We start from the raw sequence: 23,451 nt of genomic DNA, 5'->3' as shown, positions 1-23,451 counted from the left end.
TGTCTTTGAGTCAATCTAAAAGTTAGGCACGTCAAACTGGTTCACACAGTTCCTTTAACTTATACGAGGCCTCCTTTGCTTTGTGGAAAAAGAACACGAACTGCAACTCCAGTTAATCCCACAACAAGGGCTTTTCAAGCGCCCAATCCTGATTAATAGCATCTTCTCGTTAACACATAAACACCCCGTGTACCATCAAACCCTCAAACGTCCGTTAATTTGCAACTTCTTTTTTTTTCATCCGTGTGAATTGGCTCATTTAGCAGGCAGCGAGAACACAGATCTTTATTGTTGCATCTTGTTTTGAGGGGGCCTAAACACGTGGGTGGTCGCAAAGTTTTTTTGTTTTTTTTTCATGTACTGAGCAGCGCATGGATCTGTTAATGAGAGTGTAAATTGGTGACTCCGTGCCGGGACCTTAATGACGGAGGTGCCCTCCGTGGTCTCGGCAAGTCTGCTAACTGGAGCAGAGACAGAGAGCGGGATGGGAGTGGGGGAGAGACAAAACAATGTGAGAGAAATGGAGAGGTGGGAGAGGAATGTTGGTTAAAAAAACATAGCGACTGTAGGAAGGAACATACCATAGAAAAGGATACATTAGCTTGGTCAGACACAAATAGTAAATTACATGTATATTCAAGGCGATTGAAAAGAGAAAGAGAGACGAGGGAGGCATTTCTTAGCTGGCATGAAAGGTTTTAATTTCTCCTTCGGCTGTGGTGAGCAGCTTTCCTGTGCTGCCCCGTTTCACTGTATTCAACATCAAAGTGAAGTATGAACAATTGAGGCAATTTTTCATCTGGCCAAGGTCAATCATTGTTCTTTCTCTGTGAATGTAGATCCGGCTGAAAAGAACCATATTTCAGTGGCAAGTCTATTTTAGCGAGTCACCTTTCAACAACCTTTTGGCACCATTTTTTCATTCTTTTTGTGTGCGTTTTCATTTGCAACCAGGTTTTCAGATTGCACGTGTAATTTCTAGGAAATTTCAGGTCCATTTATTACAGCTGTGGTGTTATTTTCTTAGCATGGCTTTCATTGGCAGCTGTGTCTAGACTGCTTTAAATAATACATAGGACTCCCTGCGTGTAATATGAAAGAAAAAACTGATTTACATGAACACAAACGATTTCTGCTACATATAATAAAATGTCAAGGTTGAAGTTGGCCGTAGACTCTGCACACAAATTTGTAGTTTAGGACCAGGGATCTGTTCCAGGATCAAATTAAAGATCCAAAGCTCCAGTTCTTTTTGTTTACACAAACTAAAAATGGAACTGGTTAGGACATACATAGCATGCTTAAACACAGCACATTAAGATTTGTGGATGTCTTTAGCAAGAAAGTCTTGTACATGCCAAATCTAACTTATGACCGCTCAAAGGAGTTTTTCAGCCAAAGGCGTAAAAGGTCTCTGAGGGACTTTTTAAAAATCATTAATTCGGGCAAAATGGCTTAAAAAACATTGATGATGACGTCTTCCACGGGAACTTTAATATGCTTATTGACCACAAATGAGCCTGCAGCTCTCACAGTACACTGTGTGTCTCATTATTAATCACAATGGGAGACCAAAAGGCATTTGAATCAAAGAAAACATCAGGGGATGCAGAGATTAACCATAATGGAAAAACGGTGATGGGATCCGACACTACAACTAATACCACTACTCCTACTAACACTACTATTACTAATAACCATATGTGTCGAATTTTTTTTCCCCTTAAAATATCAGATAATGTTGTACAGTTCCCACGCATCTAATCTCCATGCTTTCCTCATGCTCCAATACAGATGTTTTTTTGTACTGCAAATTAGCTTAGTTTGATTTTCTCAGCCTTAAAAGTGATCTACAATAAAACAGAATTATTATCACCATGAACAATTCATACCACCTTTCACTTGAGAGCAAACATTTTGAGTCAATGTTTCAATGAGTCAATTATCCATAAATGTATTTGCAAGTATTTTAATGCTAATTTGACAGCCAGGAAAATTGTACATTTTCATTATTTTCCGACATAAAAAAACAAGCTATTGATTGATTAACCTAGAAAATAATTGTCAGAGTAATCTGTTATGAAAAAAGTTGTTTAGTTCACTTTTTTCCTCCTTTTTATCCCCTCATGCTCTGGCAGAGTAGTTAGTGTGTCAAATAATAGACAGACTTTATTCACATGGACAATGTTGTATCCTTTCCCACACTGACATCATAAGGATGCTTGTGTTTTGACATCTAAGCCTTAAGTTTCTTCACAAAGGCAGACATATGTATATACATACAGGCAAAAGGACATGTGTGTAGTAAGGCAAGATTCAAACAGAAGCAGGCAAGCATGAATAAAAACAAAACAACTGAAACCAGAACTTAAAACCCAATTAATCTGATCAAATAAAACATTAAACACTGTTACAGATCTCATAAACACATAAATGTCTCATTGAATAGAAGTAAATACATTTTTTTTTCGGTTAGCTAATAATCTTTCTTCAAACGAATTAAATTGTGTATAAGCTGAATACCAGGAAGGCTACTTTAGTTGCCCCCCGCTACATCTCCAGGTTGTACTGCCTTTTTATTTTTTTTCCCTTTCCATCTGGTCAACTTAAGAAGTAATACTCAGAAATTCTTTTTGATAATTCATTCTGTCTCAGCGCACATCACTACCAGCCTCATCATGCTGCGGGTATGTCAGACGCTCGGCTGCATATAATACATTTCAGTCGGTGCTGTCATTATCCCGACATTCTTTATTGTGTTTAAGGCACCACATAAAAGCACATCAGCCACGATTCGGCTTTATTAGAAGAGACACAACAGCCATCGCGACACAAGACCACTGTGCCTGTTTATCTGACTGCAAAGTGGCTTCAAAGGCTGATTCCATATGTTTGTGTTAGCGGGGCTCTTGTTCATGAGGCATCATGTTTTTTTTTCCCTTCTCTTTAAACCACCTAGCTTGCGTCCAAACTTTTTTCTTTTTTTTTTTTTTTTTTATAAGATGGATCATGTGTTAATGTACACACACGGCGGCTCCTTGTCATTGTTTGTCAGGACCACCCAGAGTGTATATTGGGCTGTGAGTGGGCTTGTTGTACATATATAATCATGTGTGAGTTCTTTAGAGGGGATGAAGTACAGACTTATTACAGCTAATACTGTTACACACATCAGTCAGTGCTGCTGAATAATTGAAGTGCACCTCACAGTGCGTGTTTGTGTGTGACATTTTAATAACACGGTTTACCAAACAACACCTGAATTTATCCTGCGCTTTCTTCTCCTCTGTTTGTTTTCTGCCCAGGTCCAGACACGAAGGAGGCATGCACGCACACACACACATGCATCGGCACCTAGAGTCTGTCTGCGGTCTACCACCAGCCTGCCACACACACACACACACACACATCAGCCTGTTACGGTAAGAATCAGAGACCACCGAGTTAGGGGGATAATAATGGTGTAAATGTGAGAAAACAAACTCATTATCTTCTGCTGTTTTCTTCTCCGAGTAATTTAAAGACAAATTGACTACTTGTGTTCCAAAATGCTCTAAATTCAGTAATTAAAAAATAAATGGCAACAAATTAAACAACACGTGATACACTCTGAAAAGTAGTTTCTTAAATAGGCTATTAAAAGAATGTCTTATTTTGTCAAATTTGGATGTACCATTTTGGAATAAATCCTAAATTATGCATTTTTATAAGGAGTAATTGAAAGTGTCTTCGGTCATGCATGCCATTTGTAGTGTGTCTGTGTGTGTGCGTGTGTGTGTGTGCGTGTGTGTGTGTGTGTGTGCACCCTCCTTTTTTTCTTTTTCCATCAGTCAAAACCAATCTCCACAAGTCGAGTTTTAACAGCCGCGCCACATATCCCACAAACCCCCATATCCAACCCCCCTCACCCACCCTGTGCCCCTCCCAGGCTTCCCAGCATCCTGCTTCGCCCTCCATCCAAAAAAACATGCGTGCTGAAATTACAGTGTGTGAGGCGGCATTGTGGGAAACCCTTCCCTCCCTCTCAGCCGCCATATTTGCCCTTCTTGGCCCTCTTTATCTTTTTCTCATTCCGCTACCGTTTTGGATGGAGTCGGGCGGGGTTTTATTTTGATGCTCATTAAACGGCTGTCTGTGATAATTTGCATCAACAGTTAAAGTGACTTAAGTTCAGACTGATGTGAAGAAGGGATTAATGCACTTCTAAATAAGATTGGCCTCGTATTGGCCTTGTATTGATGCGTTTTTTATTTTTTGGCCTTCACAAATTACAATTAAGATGGTATTTTATCCTTTTATGATTAGCGAACCTCCTTGTTTGTGTTTTATGAACTGCTTTGAACACAACAGCTCATAAGTAAACTAAATATAATTAATTCGCTTTGATCTGTCCATAATATTTCCAGATTATCATGTTTAGGTAAACAAAAAAACAGAAGTTAACTCTGGAGCCTGACAGATGCCTGTTTTTTGGGGGTAATGCCAATATTGGGCAGTAAAAAATGTATTATATCGGCCAATAAACATACAATTTTCGTATTGCTCCTTTAAATGTGGTTATCAAACACAAAGATGTGTAATGGAGGCAGGATATTTACACAGTTTAGCAATACATTTTTTTGTTTAAAATGACATCAGTGCACTGAAACAGTAAACTTCACTAGGATATAATAATTGTAAATTAGCCCACGCATTTTTTTCTGCAGAATAATCTCTGATAAAAAAAAAAAAGATTCCATATCACACATTTCAGACAACATACACAGTGATACTGATATCTGTGATAATATCAGCCACCTGAGATATCGGTCAGGCTCTAGTTACAACTTCAATTGTGGTCTAATGGCCTAACTTCTTCAACAAAATCGTTCTTCTGTTGCGTTATCATTGAGCAGATGTTGATTCAGTGTTCGTCCGCTGTGGTTAGAGAAACATGCAAATCTAAACTCTGGATCTTTATTTATTTTATCTGCAAATTAAGCAGAATGTACCTGAGAAGAAACATGAATTTCAAATTTGTTTTTGAATGCAGGAATGACATATTCATTAGCTATATGGTGTTCATATTTTTCAAGATAGAGATTCAATAAATATATGAAATGGTGTCTGTCGGGTTTCTGGTCCATTTATATCCAATGTCTCAAGACGGGATACACCAAAGACGCATTTAATATATGGAAGGATCAGACATAAAGATCTATAGTGGATTATATTTCAGGATATTAAATGTATATTTCACGGATGGGTGTCCCGATTCCAGATTTTTCAGGGTCCAATCAGTTTATGGAGATATCTTAACACTGTATTATATATTTTTTATGTACGCATAAGTCTAGAAGGTCCTTCCCCAAAGTGACATTGACTTTGTTAGTAGTCCTGAGCATCGGTTGCCAGAAAAGACCAAAGAGTGCCATCTGCAAAGGCTTAAACAGAAAATCCAATGAAGAAAATTTAGCAAAGATATTACAGCGCGGCACTGCAAAATTAATAAACGTATAAATGAAAGAGGAAATTCTCGGATTGCTGATTGCACGAAAGCTACTTAAATCAGAAAGCAGCCCCGTCCTCTTGGTTTCTAGCTTCAGGTTAACTGACAGCGCCGCCCTCACAGCAACCCTGTTACTAACCAGCTGTAATGACACACTCCATCAGTTGGGCTTTGCCCGAGCGGGGCTAGCTTGGTTAACAGCCGGCCGATGTGCGGCGTGAGAGTCTGTGTGTGCGTGTGTGCCGGCTATTAAAGCGCTTGAGAATCAGAGAGGAAAGGAGTCGCGCTGCTAATGGATGTGTCTATTGATGTTCCCATTTAGCAGCACACTGTAAACGATAGGGCAATGATTGTGTGGAAGACGGAAGGAGGTGGAGGAGGAGTGGAGAGCGGTTTGGCTGGGCGATGATAATGACAAGGAAGGTTATTATTTGGCACCCTGCGGAGTCTCTCTCTGCTTTGCGTGTGTGTGTGAGAGAGAGAGGCACTCTTCCTCCAGCTCTCTCACTCCTCTCTCGTCCTGCCTATTGGCTATTATTCTCTTCTCGCTTTTTTTCTCCCCCGGTCCACTCCTCTCTCACGACATTACTCACTGCTGCTAGTCTACATCCACCTCTATTCCTCTTTCCTCAATGGCCGTCGCTTTTACTTTAAAAAGTCCAGTGCAGATATCTTTTCTAAAACCGCAAAGTCTAAATGTCAAATGCAGGATAATGCAGCAAAATAGTGTCTTGTTATAAAATTTTAAGGGTAGCAGGTTGCCCTTGAAATATTGATTTACTCACCAGAAAGATTTTTTTTTTTTATTCCCAGCTGTGTGTGCGTGTGCGTGTATGCCTGTGCCCTGTCAGTTCCAATCAGTATGTGTGTGATGAATATGAATACGGTCAGCCTGCCTGCAGGTTTGGCAGGAGACCACCTCCAGCTGGACTCAGACCCCTACTCAAGTGTGTCTGTGTGTGTTTTGTGAGCGAGGTTGTACACGTCAGACTGCATCTGTCAGCGCCGTGACAACCTGAGGATGAAATAACGGGAAAAATATACAACTTAATACACCGCTTGACACAAAAAGCATCCAGTTTCTGCGATCGAACCCTTTGTTCTTACTGAATTTAGATGTGCAAAGGTCCTCTACAAAGTGCGATGTATTGAATTTAGATGTTTGAAACAGGTTTTGCTAGTTCTGCTAAGTGCTTGCAAATGTTAGGAGGTTTTATGTCCTTGTCTCAGTGCACGCACAATCCTGCCTTCCTAACTTCCTTTCCTCCAATTACTGTAATCAGCCCCATTCTTTCCAGTCACTGTGTGTGTGTGTGTGTGTGTGTGCGTGTGTGTGTGTGTGTTCTTGTTAACTGCACATTGTTTGCTAGAAGGTTAATACTGTTTAAATTTGTAAATATCTTGTCACTGTATTAAAAGTCCATCTATTCTCTCTATGTCTGTGTGTCTGTAATCGCAGGGCAGCAGATAAAGAGGGAGACGCCATTCCAGCTGTGAGGAATTGGAAGGAGTCGACACACACACTCACACAAACGCACACACACACACACTCGTCACACACACAGCCGGAGGCGTGTGAGCAGGTGAGCATTAAGTCAGGCAGCTAAACAGATCACGTCGCGGTATGATATCTGCAGACAGGCAGACAGAGGAGGCCGGTCTGTACCTGCAGGCAGAGAGCAACAACTCACAGCACCCTCGCCAGGAATTTCCTCCCCCTCCTGAGAGAGAGAGGGAAGGGAGAGGGGGGTGCATAAAGTGGGGTTTCCACAGAAGTGTTTTCTTGCAAACCAAAAACTAAAGCCGCATTTAAAAACTGGCAGGTACTTTTTTCTGATTATTTTCAAATACCTTCACTGTCATAAAATATTCTTGTTATGACGTGAAGCAGTTATTTTTGTTTTTTGATAAAAATGTGACAAGAAGACACATTCATCATCAAAGGATTTCAAAAGAGTCTTTGTTTCTCCCATTAAAAGTGCATTTAAAACTCTAAATATTACCAAAATAAGCTGACAATAAAGGACACCAACATCATTACTCAGTTCATCAAGGTCATACATTGTTTCTCGTTGCAGGTTAGAGGTGCAATTTGTAAGAATATTAGTTTCAAAAAATATAAAAAATACAATTATCAACAGAATGTGAAAAAATAATAGTTTTGACATCATGTCAAAGATTTATTGTGTTTAAGAGATATCAGCTGAAGTTAGCATACTAACCAGCCCCAGCCCGCCCTTTCTCGCAATACCTCTCCAAGCTCCCAGTCCAGACCACAAGCTGCACGGCTAACTGAGCTAACTATCAAACAGCGGCTACAGTTAGCAGTAGTTAGCAGTTACTCAGGTGCTGACCCCAATTTGTTTGGCGTAAGAATTCAAAAGGAGGCCAATTCTTACATATTGCACCTTCAAATAATTGTAGCAATTTCTATTTTTGTTAAGTTTAAAGCTACATTTGTAGTCTCACCTATTCAATTCTATTCAATCTGCTTTTGCCTCACAGATGTAATTTTTTTTTTTTTTCCCCAAGCACAAGTTTGTCATAGCATACCTTAAATTGTATTCATGGAGACACAATAATGTAAGTTTACACCTGATATGAAAGCGAGGAAAAAATACTGTGGAACAAAAACTGTCCCGATGTGCCACCTCCTCCTTTGGCGGCCACATGTTTAGCCCAACATTCTCCCTTAACCCCAGTCGATGAAAGGATATCCTTTGACATCCAAAAAGAACAGCACTTCACACGCTACTGTAATATCTAGTGCAGATGCCTCTTTTGTTAAAATGGAGTAATCCGATCGCTTCCAGCACGATTTGTCTTTCTGGAATTACTGGGATGTTTTGACTGTCCGCAGGACTAATTGTGAAACTTTGACAGTATCCGTTTCACAAACTTGTTCTGCGAGTTTGCCTTTGTAAAGCAGCTTTGGCATTTTTATTTTTTCACAAGTTTTTATAGCTTCCTTTCATTCACGGTCTGCTCGGCATATGTGTCCTTTATCGTTGGCGTCCTGTATCACATTCATAGTAATTCCCCTTTGAGAGATGCCAGTTGCAGTTGTGATTTTCAACTGTTGTTGCTTAAGAGAACCTCAACACAAACTTGCTTCTCTTCTCGTCCGTCTACCTTTATCCTCTGCTTGAAGTTGATTCAGGAAGATCGTCCGTGTTCGTGACCACCATTATTCCTTGGATGAGTTTTTTCTTCTTGTGTTTTTCAAAGCTCTTTATATTCAGCAAGAAAAAAAAAAAAAAAAAAAAAAACGCCTCCTGAAATTTTTACAAGTCACAACTCTCCCCACACAAACTACCGCATCCACTTATCTAAAAATGATTCAGTGGTTAAATGTCAGAGCTGTCCGTGCCATTAAGGCCAGCATGTTTGAAGGACGGACACCCTTGCGTGCCCTCCCCCTCCTCCCCCCCCCTGTCTCTTCTTATTCCTCTCACTCTCACCCTCTCTCTCCTTCCTCTCTCCCCCTCAGCTCCCTCATCATCCACCCACCCATCCCAGGCTGGTTTGAGGGCTGATGTGCAGACCTTGTCATTCAGATTAGGGCCACATTGTCAGCTCAGGGCCCTTCTCTCTCTAGTCGCCTGTCCCGGATCTTTCTTCCTACTGTCACCCTCGTCCCGCGGCCAGATAAGACCTTATAAAGCAACATTCCTTCTCATCCACTTCTGTCAATTCCAACGCTGTCACTCACATCACTGTTCGGGAGAGTGGAGAGAGGCCGAATTAGCAGTGTCCCTTGCAGCAAGGACTGTGCTTTTTGGTCCGAGCCGGGGTGACGTGTCAGCGGCTAGAAAACAGTTTTTTTTTATTTGATTGAGGTATTTTGAGGGGGTTTTTTTTATCACAACTGACAAGCTTTTCAGAGGAATATATTAAATGAGATAAACAGGAAATGATCAAGTTGAAGCAACTCTAAAACTAAAACTGAAGAGTGATAGCTTTGTTTTTAACTTTATGTTTTCTGTGTGAAATAAGTATTTGGCAGGACATGACATACCCACCCCATTATCTTACTCACTCCTTACTCTGCTCTGTAAAACAGTCCCAGCAACATATTTATCATCCAACCACATCTTGACTCACCGCCACAGTTTTATTGTCACATCCTATCTAATTGCTTCAGCAGCTCTGTGGCATTTGATGTTTGTGCTTCTCACAAACTCTGCGCCTTTTTTTTTTTTTCTCATGATGAGCAGCAATGATTCAGCAGTGTGTAACAAAACCTTTCACGCAAGATGGCCGACAGTTCCTTTACTGGTAAGATGGGAAACAAAAAAACAACAACATAGTTCTCAGCCACAGTGCCACATCATAGCGAGAACAACAGACGCTATTGATCAGGGTGAGTCGACAGTTTCGTACCCGGTGTCTTCCTCATCCTCCACCTTGCATGAAGCCCTCGAGGCAACGCTGGTTCCTCTCTAGAGGCCGCGCCGCTGTGCTTCAGTACAGCACATGAGGACTAGCTGCAGCCCCCGCCCAGGTGCTGTGTTTACTAACTCCTGCTATGAGTCAGGAGTTTCAAGATGACTTCCCTCTTCTAACTGCTACTTGTAGTGAAATAAAATGTGCTCCCATACCCTGACACTGTCTTTCGTGTCATAAAGACCACGTGTCATGGAAGTTAATGGTGCGTACTGAGCTCAATGGCATTGCCAGTATTGAAGAAGAGGTGGGGCAAAGCCAGCTCTGTTTCTTTTTTTTAGAAGAGGAAAGCACAGGGGGCAGAATCTCTTTTAATAATAAATCTAATGATAAAATTAATTTTATATATTTATCTCTGCATGTCCGTTCATATTAATCCTTTTTCCTGTCTCTCATCTTCAGGTACAGTGTGTAAATGGTCAACACTAGGTGTAAAGAATATTGACAAAAAGCAGAATTAGGTACTCGATGTGAAACCTCTAGACATAAGAGCATTCAGGTGAATAGACAGAGAATATGTACACTTTTAGTTATCTCATTAACCTAGATGGATGAGATAGCACCATCAAAGTATGTTAAAACACTCATGACTTTTTCAGTGTCCTTCCCGCTCTGAGAATGAAAGATGGATTTAGTGAGAGAGGGTGAGTGTTAGAAGCCTCTCCGCCCACACAGAGAAGACTCGCTCCCTCTGCATCTCTAAGCAGACTGTCATCCCTGGTCACCATCAGGTCTGTGCTCGCCCCAGTGAACATTCAACGCTGTCGGTGAGTTTGTGCTAAATTGAAAAAACCATCGACCGTTGATTGTACCCTGTGGCCAGCCTTTGTCACTCAATTTCTGAAACAAAGAAGAGAAAAAGAGGTAAAACTCCCGCAGACGGCCTGCACACAGGCACGGCCGACGACTCCTTGATCATTCACCGCCGTGTCTATCCTCCACGAACAAACAAACAGAAATACCTCCAGCTTCCAAACCACAGCAAAGGTCACAATCAACATTCATTGCTGTCGGTGGGTTTAACTGTGTGGAAGAGCTCACTGAACGATGAATGCAACTGTGTCCCAGATTTCATCCAAACGTCAAAAGGAATAGCGTCCTGATATGCTGATGATGGCATTATTTATTTCTCCGCTCCGCGCTACTCCCCCACCCCACCCCTCCTCCTCGCCTCCCACCAACAACAGGCACACACAGGCGGTGTGAATTGACAGGCAGTTCAGATTGCATCTCTACCACACTCGCTGGGGCGGAGGGGTCCGAGCAAAGGAAGATGAAAAAAGATGTGAGAGATAGTTGGAAGAAAATGACCTTTAAAGAAGAATGCAGAGAATATACTGTAGAGCTTGCATTGCATCTAGGGTCTGATAAATGATGTATTTGTTATAAATAATATATGAAAAATAAACAGCAAGGATATATTGAATGTGAACAGCTGCATTCCAACATGGTAAGTGACCTTTTTGGAGGGGAAAATTCAAGCTTTAACTCATAATGTTATCAGCCAAATTGTTCAAGATAATATCTAAATGTTAGCCAGCTATGTTTTATAGTTTGGTACAGAGACTTTAACAGCTTGTGTACATGTAGACATGTCATATTGGAACAAATCTCTTTATATTTTGTGAAATAAAATATGTTCTTGCTTTTCATTCATGTTTTACATGTAATTTTTTTCTGTCTAAACCAAAAAGAAATCCAGCTATTAAAGTTATAGAATCATGAACTGGGTATTTGTTTTAATATTGCATGCAATTTCATGTTGTTGTATTTTATTAAATAAACTGTTGCCAGCCCTCAGTGATGTGGTGGGTGTTTCTTTGTTCCTTCCGTTGTGCTATGGTTTGATTAGAGGAGACGTCCTAGTGATGAGGTGGGATGTAACAGAGTCAAATCCCTATCTTTGAAACATTCAGTATATTCATTCAATAAAAAAAACACTCTACTGTAGATTAATGCTGGTGTTCATGGCAAAAGACCATTGATCCGTTGATCTAATGCTTATTTAAATCTAGTCAATATCTACTGCAACTACTGACTGTGAAAAAGCTTTTTTTTTCAGTAACAGTTATGAGATATAATTACTAGGACTTGTTGTATTGTATGCTATGAACATGTAATATGTATTTTTATCAGATTTACTCTACATGATTATCGTGCCCAAACACATTTATGCTAACGCTATTATTGTGAAATCTATAGAAATTAAAAAATAAGAAATAATCAAATCTATGTTTAACTTCGTTAACTGTGTGTTTTGTCCTTTTTTTGCAAATAAATCACCCTCAAAATACAAGTGTAGAGAGATAGAGAGTCTCTAACCATAAGTGTAAAAACGTGTACAAAAAGAACAATTATTATCAACTACTCAGTTACTAGCGAAAAGGCAACCAGATGAACTCACAGACAAAACATGCACAAGGCCAAACATCTTCAGTGGATTATTTAGATGATAGCATATGTTTATTATTAACACAATATTAATATTTATTAATTATTTTTTTTATTATTGGTTATCATCAATATTGCGACCCCCTTATGAAAATATACTGTAAATTATTGAAATATTGTAGTGCAAGTAGTCTTACACATTTCTGTCCATAAGGATTATGTTAGCCTTTTATAGAAATGTCTTTTGGTTTGACAGATTTTTGACTCTATTACTTACATAGAGAAAATAATGGTACAGTTCTGACAGAAATGCACACACAACACAAACAGCGCAGTAAAAATAGTTAAAAAATCATAACTGATACTGACAACAACCCCTACAAAATCTTCTTGACTCAACAGAAATGCTACAAATGATATTTTTAACACTATTAATCTCGCATCCCTATTTGCCTGAATTAGGCCTCAATGTAGAGCTGCAAACCATGTAATGATAAAATTAATATTTTCTCTGATTTCATTTGAGGTTCTCTTTGAAGAAAAAAATCTATGATGAGAGATGTAATGTAAATAAAATTGAATGATAGTTTCAGAGAAAGCCAGCTAAGTGAGAACACATTTTGCAGAATACAATTTGACATTATATAATTGCAGTAAATCATACTGTCTTTGCTGGGACTGTGCGTGTCAGCTGAGCTCATTTGCCTTTTCCTCTACAAATGATAACAGTGACAGAGTACAGTTTGTGCCTTGGAGTTTACACGCTGCTGCAGTTTGCTTCAGTCTGTAAATGACGAAAGTGTGCTGATAAAACCTGCATACATAATTGGGTACTGACTTACTTTCAAAGTCTGCAGGAGAGTTAATTGCTTGTTTCTGCAGGCCTCTGTCCTTTCTAGTCGGCGAAAGTACATGCACAGTATTTCAATGAAAAACTGAACAGTGCTGATTCTGTATCATAAACACTGCTTGACCAGCAGAAAATGCAGAAACACCAGCACCGGTGCAACTGGAAACCCCCCTGTACGTGGTATTTTAGTTTCATTTATGCACCACGTGGGCTATGACTGTAATGTTAAGCTTTTAAAATAGCCCTGCAGTACAGTATCACCAATCTTTTAAATATATTATTTAAATGGGCTGCTATTTTTTGACTGACTACACTACACGCTATTATTCTGCATATTTAAGACCATTATGTCAAATTGAAATGTGGGGGAGCATGGAGGAGAAAACATTCAGTAAAGCCCTGCTCAGTCAAGTAATGTCTCACCAAGCCACAGGGCTAACATTAGACAAGAGCACATTCAAGAGGATAGTCATGGTGTTGAGTAAACCACATTGATGTTTGTAAGAAAATATTGGCTAACCACTCGCTAGAAACTGTAGATCTATGATAACAAGAAATACAAAAAAAATCAACCCATTCGTGGACACTGAAGCCACAACTAACATCTGTGCTTTGTGTGTCTCTGAAATAAAATTTAGGTCGTGAAAATGAAATTGGGTTTTTGAATATCTTGTTAAAGAGAGGTATTAGACTTAAACACAAAAAGCACTGCAGGATTTAACTGTTTGCAATATTAACACCAAACAGTAATTCCATTGAATCATAGTGGATGAAGGACAGTTAAAGCACAAGGAGAAAAATGTATGACTTCCTTTGTCCACTAGAGGGACACCAAAGAACAGGACATGAAAAGGACCAAAGAGTCACCGAGCCCAGGTTTGTCATTTGTATTTTACTACAGTTACATAAATGCAAAACACAGGCAAGAAAATACAGCAGGAAGAGTAAAAGTTGATGATCATAATGAAAAGAGAGCACTTTGTCTATTACTTAATCAAAAATTATCACAGGCATCGCAGCACATGAAAAAAACAACAGATCACAAGACCATAAGTCTGCACACCTAATTATTTTTATAATTGATAATTATTTTCATGAATGCTATAGGTCAGGTGTTTTAATCCCTTATATCATAATCACATGCTTTGATATTTTTCAACCTGGGCATTGAAACATAAAAAATATATCTCTAAAATACAAAATTGTTAGCATTAATGCATCTTGTGTAAATATAAAGCTTGTAGTTTCCAGTTAATTGATCAAGTTACTTATTTTACCCTGAGGAGATAATGAATAGTTTTGGAGCTCACTTTCCTGCAACATATATATGTAGACCATGAGAACAGTGACTTCAATTTGGTATGTCTTTGACCAATAAAGATCTTGATAAAGATTAATTGATTTTATTAACACAATTATGTAGATTATGGCACCAAATAACAGGTGTAACCCAGTGATGTCAACTAACACAAACTGACAGTCCAACTCTCCACTTATCTTAACATTTAAAGTGCCGATGTACGACTGACAAACGCTTCTCATCACATTGACACATCTAAAAGAATTCTACACATACAAAAACCTATAACTATTGACAATATCATAATCAGCATTTTGTTTTGTTTTGTTTTGTTTTGTTTTTTAAATGGCACCAAAAACCAAAAGGAAATCCAGCCATGTAAACAATATCACATTATGTTTCTAAAAATGTACACTTCATTGTTGATTTATCCATGAAACCTATCATGCCATGTACCAGTTACCAGCCTCTGCTATATTCACTATCATTTCTTTTTTAACACTACAAAAATAACATGTTTAACTACCAGGCTTCTCTCTCAGTTCCTTTGGAAAATATTTTTTAATGACACAATGCACTGTAAAAGCAGCTAATTTGATTATGCTGAAATGCATTTTAAATTGGTTTTGGATCAATTTGAAAAAGTCATTAGTGCTACAGCACTGGAGAGGAGAAGTGTCCTACTGGGAAGAATGTTTATGGAAAATGACTTTGTCACAACTTCTGACACATGATCATGTTCATGTACCCACTTTTTTCTTCATTTATACATGATTTCATCATTATTAATTTTTGGAGGGATAATTATTTTTGTCATGTCTGGGAAGATGATTTAAAGGAGCATAATGAGCAAATCCATCTCCAATCCACATGACGCATGAGTACAAAAAATAATTAATGCATAACAAAAATCAAGCAGCTTCGATATTATCACATCTCCCAAAGTTGACTCTTTAAGTAAACACTAAAATGAAAAACAAGCAAGAGGATCTTAACTGACAAGTTCAAAGGACGGAAATATTAGAAGAGGATGTTGCATGTTTGATAAACTGTATTTTGCTGAGGGATGGAGAGTTCATTTATGGCAGAAAGAAAATTAAATGTCATGAGCAGCTCGGACGATCCTGATGTTGTACTCCACCCAAAAATTGAGCACTTTGTACCCTGACATAGTGGTATTTCCCCCGCTGTGCATTGGCACCTTGCTGCTGTACATACCCCCCTCCAGTGGGGGTCACTACTGTCTGATGTCTGCCGGTCTGAGCTGTCTCTCACCCTCGGCCAGAAAGATCTGCATGGCCCTGTAGAGCAGGTGGACGCCCAGCTCCCGTTTCTTCTTCAGCTGCAAGTTGGACACCACGCCATAAAAATCCCCCCGCTTCTGATTGGTGAGCATCTTTAACCCTGGGATAATGGAGAAGGAAGTAGGTTATTGAACTGCTGAACTGGCATAACATCGATGTTATCCAAGTTTGTTTTTTATTTGTTTGTTTATAGATTTTCAATAAATAAACAGCCATGTCTCATTTGGTCAAATGTGGAAAACTGGAGTCTTTCAAGATTTATACTCAATAAAATAAAATGTTAAGGGTATAAGCGAGATCACAGCTACTTGCTACTGCAAGTGACACAGCTGCTTTTCCTGATTATGGGGTCAAATATCAATAATATCCATTTTGTGGTTGATTGATTTAACCAATGAACTTCAGTAGACACCATTTTGTCTTCTCAATATATAAACATTTTAAGTGAGTCTAGCCTTTCAAAGCCTCGCATTTTTTTTTTGCACATTCAATAAGAAGTGGTGTGTTGTTAACTACAGACACATATACCTTTTAATAATGACAATGATGAAGAAAATAGAGCTCTGGTATCAGTAATGCCAGATATTCAAATTCAGGTATCGGAATTGGAGCTGAAAAAAGTGCATTGGTGCATGTCCACTTCTAACAATCACATTACATATTTAATATGTGATGAATCATTAGCTGATATTCTCATACAAAAGGCCTTGCTTTAAGACCCTGATACACAGCAGATGTGCGTGAATGAGTATTAAGTTCCGCCCCAACTTGTACTCACCAATGGCCTCCACCATGCAGGCCTCTCTTGTGAAGGCCTCCACTGGAATGACATTCTGGAAACAGTGCAGAGAGATGACGCCCTGCTCGGCGCTCCACACCTGAAGAATGTGCTGCACTTTGGGACACAGTTTCTGAGAGAACAAAGGGACATGTTTTATATACATTTTTTTACATCTTATTTATTTGAATTTGGTTAACCAAGTCTCATCAGTGTGAAGTTCTTTACCTTGCAGGTCTTCTCTCCTTTGAAGTACTCTAAAGCCTCATACAGATGGCTGTAAGGACGGGAGCGTTTTCCTTTGCCTACATAAAATATAGCGTGGATAAACGTCTGGAAACACTCCTGTTGAGTCATGGTGTGGCTGCGGAATGGGAGGTTTTTCGTCACTCTGGTAGAGAAGAAAAACAAAGGTCATTTTAAATATAGTTTGAGGTTGAAAGGTGTTTAACAGTTTAACAGAGGTGTGGATAGTTAAGAGCCAATGAGGAAGCAAGTCTGTTCAAAAGACACAGTGGGAATTTAACAAGATTTGAAATGATTTAAATGCACTGTGAGATTACATTGTCTCATCACATTAGGTAATATTTTGTGCAGCCGGTATCACCTTCCCTGATGGTGTTATTAACGTTGCCCCGAAGAAAGCAAAGGAAAACACAAATCAACATGACAGACAAGAGACCTTGGGTCGAGCAGCAGGTAGTTGAAGCTGGACTTGATGATGCCCTCCCTCCACTTTCTGTTTTGATCCGGTTGGTCAAACTGCTGGCACAAAGCCTGCTCGTCAGCCTGGCAATCAGGCAGCTCGAAGGTCTTCAGGGCCCGGCACAATTCTGGACTATAATCTAAATCTACAAAATAAAATAAGAATCAAATGACTTCCTGTGTCAGTAACAGTGATAAGCTAAAATATAATAAGTGTATTAATATGCCTCAACATTTGTTCAGTGGTTCTAATCTAATCCGCCCACAAAGTGATGCCGACTTCAATCCCCAAACAGTGATGGTGCGTCTCAATAGGAATAATGAGTTTAATTTTCCATTTTCTTGCTTCTTTACAAGAGAGATTATACGGTCAACTAAAGGCCACAAATATTTCACTACTTCACAGGACAAACATTAATTTAAAAAGTAACATAATTATGAATTTATTACAAAAACATTTTACATTTCTTCTCACACACTCCACAAAACTGCTCACAACCTGAGCTACAAGGTTAGAAATACTATCATTACTTAATCGTAGCTCAAGTTAGGTAAATGATAATAGAAAAGAGCTCAAGTGTTACCTGTTTGAGGCTGATCTAACTGCTTCCGGTGATGTGGTGATTTGAGGTTTGACTCTTGCAACAGGCGACACAGCTTTCGCATGTAGGTGGGCCTGGTGCGGCTGCTGATGGGGCCCGGGCTCTCCCCCAGCTCTACCAGCCTCAATCTCAGCTCCTTGTCAGTCAGCCCTTTGGTCTCCGGCAACAAACTTTCCTCATCATTTTCCTCCTTCTTAAGCACCATCGCGGGTCTCTGGTTCTCCTTGCCTCTGTTCTTCATCATGTCAGTCTGCATGGTTCTCCAATCATAAACGATGGTCTCATCACTGCTGCTGGTGATCATGCTGGAGCTGAGTGAGGTGTCTGCTGTAGGAGGGACGTGGGTCTCAATCAGCTTGTGGCCCTGTTCTGTATCAGTGTATAGGTACTCCACTGGTTCCTCCAGATCCTGAATGTGTGGACGCCCTCCGGGGGTGTAAGACAGGTTAGCCAGGTGCTGCGGCCTGCGGCAGCTCGACAGTCTGCTCATGCTGTACCTGGGGGTGCCACCAGCGCCTGGAGTGCAAGAAAGGTCATAGTCTTCACTGGATCCCCTTGGGGAAAGACAGCTGGAGCTGGATGAAGATGACACAGACTGCGGCTGAGAGCTAGAGTCTTCTGTGAGCCAGACATCTTCATTTTTTAAATTGTCCTTACCAGGGACATAATTTACATTTCTCTTTGTTGTTGCCTCATCTGAACTTGTCAGATCATCAGTCAGAAAATCCCTGCCTTCAACAAGATTATGACCCTGCATGGCCTGTATAATCTCTGCAAGGTTTCTTTCATAAGCATCCATTGAAGAGTCTTGGTTTTTCTCCAGCACGACTGTGTCGGACAAAGTCTGAGATTCAGCAACAGAGTCAGTTACGCTCCTAGAGAGGATGAAAGTGTCAGCTTGGCTATTGCTAACACTTGAACCAGCTTGGAGGGTGCTGGATTGTGTGTCCTGGAAATCAGCAGACAAGGGGTCCCCTCCTGTGCTACTCCCCGAATAGGATGGTGTATAAAAAGCTGCATGTGGTGAACTATAAAAGTCTTCACTGCTCTGAGACTTGGGCGTCTGCCGGCGTGTTCGAACTGGTGTAGGGAGGGTCTCTTCAAAAAGAGAAGAAGTGCAAAGTAGGCTCTCTGGGGTCCTGCTTGTTCTTAGTGAGCAGCGACTCAACCTCGAGCGAGTCCTGCCTGTTACAAAAGGACTTGGTGTGAATGGAAGGTCAAAGTTTTCCTGTAATGCTTCAGCTGCATTATCCATTGGCTGATCAACAACACCTTCACTGGAAGTGTCCGCCTCAGGACCACTACCACCCTCAAATACATCATTGTTTGGGTGTTTTGTTTCAGACAGGGCCAGTTTATCATGCATACCTGGTAAAAGCTCTACAGTTTCAGGTTTTGATTCGATCTGATGTCCTGTTTGAAGAGGTGGAAGATTCCCACCTTGCCTTGTAAATTCAGAATCAGAGTCTGTAGAAATCTGAATCTCTTTGTCAGATTCAACTTTCTCTACCGCAGGGAGTGAAAGATGTTTAGGGTGTAGAGATGCTTCCAGAGCACTGGTGTAATGATCGCTCTCACAGCTACTATAATGACTGCTACCAGTCCCACTGCTACTGCTACCAACACGGAAACACGCTGCCTGTTGTGGTATATTCACCTGAGCCTCTTTTACAAGTTCACCCTCCTGTTCATCATCGCTCTCTCCCAAAGCACAGTGACTGATGACTGTTTTCTCCATGTCCTCTTCTGTGCTCTCACTGCTCCCCCTGCAAAAAACATAGACGTGATCCGGTGATGTGACGTCAATGCCCTGCTTGTGTAATACAGTGGCCATGCGATCTGAATCCAGAAAATCAGAGTACTCAGACAGTTCAAAAGGTAAGTTGCTGGTGCACTGGCTTCCATCAACAGCAGGCAGCTGTTTGGGAGATTCACGACTAAAAACAGGGAAATATTCATCTACATCTCTGAAGCTCACACTCTTTCGGCTTGCTCGCCTCTGGGGAAATGCTGGCAGAGTGTCTCTTCTGGATAAGGAGACTCTGCCATCAGTTGTAGCAGCATGTTCATTTGCTTCTGATGCAAACACATCATCATAAGTACATAAATGATCCTCTCTGAGAATCGGCATTGCGACTGCAGGTCCCACTGCAGACATGCGTGTGCTTGATAGGATGGAGGGACCTTCAGCTGCCCATTGTGAGGAGGAATCGTTCCAGAGATGCCTCTTAGTGTCCATATCAGAAAGTTTGTCGTATGATATTCCTCTGCAACTTGGCCTTCCATGAATGTTAGACAAGTTGAAAAATGAGGAGCGCCTTGTGCTGCTCAATGGGGCTTCACCAAAGTCACTTATTATGGAAGAGTGGGAACTGAAGCTGTAGTCTGATTCAGGATAGCCAGACGTGTCCGTTTGATCTGAATACACAGCTGTGGAGAAAAAAAAGAGAAATATCAATCAACACTGTTCCTACAAACAGCTCTGCAATTCGTCTGATCAAGTCTTTATACACCACCAGACAGTTTAGCAGATGATCAGCCTTGTGTTTATGTCCATTTGGAGATAAACATCGGGAGTGTTACTGGCACCTCCAACACACAATATCCATGTTGAAATGCCACAAGGTATTCTGTCAGATATGTGAATGTTTTTCTTTACATTTCAAAGGACTTAAGGCAGTTAACACTTGAAATTGGAATGGGATCACTGTTACTGTAGTATAACTATGATATGACCATCAGCTTGCACGCAAGCATGATGTTAAAAAACTGACTGGCTGAATAAATATCACTGTAACATACGTATACCATTTCTAACATTAACCAGTTTCTTCAAGTTTTCCACCTTTGAAATACAACAAATTGAAACAATTCAATTTTGCACTGAAGCTGCATTTTTCAGGATTAAAGTACTTAAGTAATCCCCTACAAGACAAAGCCTTCAAAGAGAGTCTCTTACAGTATTGGAATTGAGGCAAGTCATCCTCTTCTGTGTCCAATGAGCTGCTCTGGTACTCCTGAAGGAGCTGGGCACATTTTCGATTCTCCTGCTGCTCTGCAAGCTGCCCTGGTGTATTCCCTTCCTACATAAAGTAAGAAGATGAACGGCGTAAAGCTGACTTTTTAACATTTTAAAGCCACACATCTGTAACTTGTTACAGCTAGGGTATTTTCTCTTTATTAATTCAGCTGCAATACAGAGCCATGACTAGAGCTTCATAATCACTGTAGACAACAGATTATACAAAATTGTTATGTGCATGCATATGCGTACAATTTGTCCATGATCCATTAACTTCCCTTGTGGAAAATTACTACACAAAACTTGAAATTCTTACATTATCTTTGTTGTTTGGGTTTCCTCCATTCATCAAGAGCAGCTTCAGATTTTGATAACATCCCCACAGGGCAGCAACGTGAAGAGGAGTCAGGCCCTCTGATGACCTGGGAGAAATAACAGAAAACATCACATACACATGTCTATGGTTTAACATCCAAATGGAACAGGATACTGAATCAAACATAATGCACTGCAGGCTTTTTTATGATGAAGAGGATTGTTAAAAAATCAATATAACTATCATATACACTTACTGATACTGCATGCCATATCAATCAAAAGACATTGACAATAATTTCAAATATAATTTCAAAGTTCTGTAGTTATACAGATGGGAAATGTGAAAAGGAAAATGATCTAATATAGAGATTTTTCTGTTTACCATGTGTTTAACAATACCTGACATTGGGATCCGCTCCATACTGTAGCAACATTTTCAAGCAGCGTGTGTTCTTCTCTGTCTCTTTGCCAACAGCCAAGTGTAATGCAGACACCCCATTACTACCCACCAGGTCTGGGCATGCACCTTGTAAGAGAAGCTGCTGTACAGATCTGCCAAGGAAGAGAGAGCTGTTTCAATCTGACATCTACTGTAGCCTACAGTTTTACTGTGTTGAAAACAAGGATGTGATCTGCAAAATGTTGAGGTTAGGGTAAAGAGTGGACAAGAAAGCATAATCACATGAACAATAGCACTGTAAATAGTGAGCGATTTGGTAAAAATCCTTGTTGAGATAGTTTAACTCAAGAATAACTGGTGAGCTGTAGATGCTGGTCTCTTTCAGTCAACCTTGCACAGGGTCTGCTTATTTAATGTTCATGTGTACAAATGCAATTTATGAATTTATTTATTTTTTTATCTTTCTTTTTTCTAGTATATTCATCTGTTTTTAATTCCTCTCATGTGATGTATTTTCTCTTACCGTCCTTTACGGCTTTTATTTATGTTTCATGTGTTTATTATCCTACATTGTTTTATCTGTTCTTAATTCCTCTGATATGATGTCATCTAATTGTCCTTAATTGGCTTTATTATTTTATGTATCTCTACTTTTGCATTACTTCACCTCTCTCTTGCTTTTTATGTGATTTTGCCTGTTTTATGGCTTTTATTCCTTTTAGTTGTAATGACTCATATTGCCTTTGCTCTTGTTTTAACTCACCTTACACTAGGCTGCCTTGTGTTTGGCTTGACTGCTGAGCATTATTCTGTAATATTGTCTTCATGTTTTTGCTTGTTTGTCAAAGCACTTTGTAAACTCTGTTTTTAAAAAGGTGCTGTATAAATCAAGTTTATTATTACTATTATTACTATCATTATTACTACTACTACAAGCATCAACTAATTGATAATTACTATAAAAATACCATTATAGCTGAAGCTGTAAACAAATGCCATGATAATATGTCGTGTTAATGAATATTAAAGAATCAGAATTATGTTATATAGCAAAGGGTAAACACTGAAAGATCCCGGGAACATACACATAACTATATCATACACAAACACGTGAACATGTTTTGAGGACTCCAGAGACACCAAACACGATCAACAATTTAGCAAGAACTGTAATAAATAAATTAAGATAATTTAAGATAGTACAAGGTGCATAACGTTGGTCAAAATCAACCTACATCCTGTAAATGTGACGCTAACGCTACTCAGAGCTGCCGCATCCTGTCAACAAAAGGCATGTCTGGACAAAACAAAGGGAAAAGGGGGCTGAGCATCACCTTGGTTCGCCATCGTTCACAGCTTTACACAGTTGACTGTCGAGCATCGTCGTCCTTCGATCCATGACAAGCGTTATCCGTTTATAAATTATCTATCGACATCTTCTGAATTAACCCATAGCCGAAACCCGTGCAGCAATAACTTTTAAACGAGGCTAGCTAGCGAGGCTAACTGCGACAGAGAACTTCCAGAAATCCACGCAGTGCATGCACACATGAAATTACGTTTTAATAAACGGTTAGCCAACAGTAAACAAGTGTTATACTTAGTTTTGTCCCTTAACTACTTGCAGAGATGCAGTGTGGTCAAACTCTACAGGCCGGTTGTTTATACACGACACGTTGTCTTAGTTTTCGAGGAGCTGCGACACTATTATGATTGAATTTCCCTCCAAGCAGCCAAACCCTTCTCCTTGTTGGCAGAAGGCGGAAGTCCCGCCCATAAGTGCCTCTGATTGGACGTTGCTTTCATTTCGACCAATCAAGTACACGTTTGTGTCGATACTAACCAGA

General features: G+C 39.9%; 1 protein-coding gene across 1 annotated transcript; it reads right to left on the bottom strand.

Moving 5' to 3' along the window:
• Positions 1 to 14,052: 14,052 nt before the first annotated feature.
• On the bottom strand, positions 14,053 to 23,291 carry LOC141004801 (uncharacterized). Its single transcript, XM_073476463.1, has 9 exons — positions 22,939 to 23,291; positions 21,604 to 21,756; positions 21,203 to 21,308; positions 20,824 to 20,947; positions 17,847 to 20,294; positions 17,240 to 17,408; positions 16,786 to 16,948; positions 16,558 to 16,690; positions 14,053 to 15,879 (listed from the first exon to the last, which is right to left on the bottom strand). Exons 1-9 carry the CDS (start codon positions 23,001 to 23,003, stop codon positions 15,713 to 15,715), a joined length of 3,528 nt encoding a protein of 1,175 aa, XP_073332564.1. The 5' UTR covers positions 23,004 to 23,291; the 3' UTR covers positions 14,053 to 15,712.
• Positions 23,292 to 23,451: the final 160 nt, after the last annotated feature.

Source organism: Pagrus major, chromosome 11 (genome assembly GCF_040436345.1).
Source record: "Pagrus major chromosome 11, Pma_NU_1.0".
NCBI lineage: Eukaryota > Metazoa > Chordata > Actinopteri > Spariformes > Sparidae > Pagrus > Pagrus major.
The sequence above is the reverse complement of the archived record's forward strand: the minus strand, read 5'-3'. Positions and strand labels throughout refer to the sequence as shown.

Bases quoted from the DNA above. Each gene is read 5' to 3' on its own strand.
- LOC141004801 (XM_073476463.1), bottom strand. From the start codon at position 23,003: ATGGATCGAAGGACGACGATGCTCGACAGTCAACTGTGTAAAGCTGTG. The intron at 20,295-20,823 runs GTAAGAGACTCT...TTTTCTCCACAG, and splicing joins CTTGCCTCAATTCCAATACT to CTGTGTATTCAGATCAAACG. The intron at 16,691-16,785 runs GTAAAGAACTTC...TTGTTCTCTCAG, and splicing joins AAGGAGAGAAGACCTGCAAG to AAACTGTGTCCCAAAGTGCA.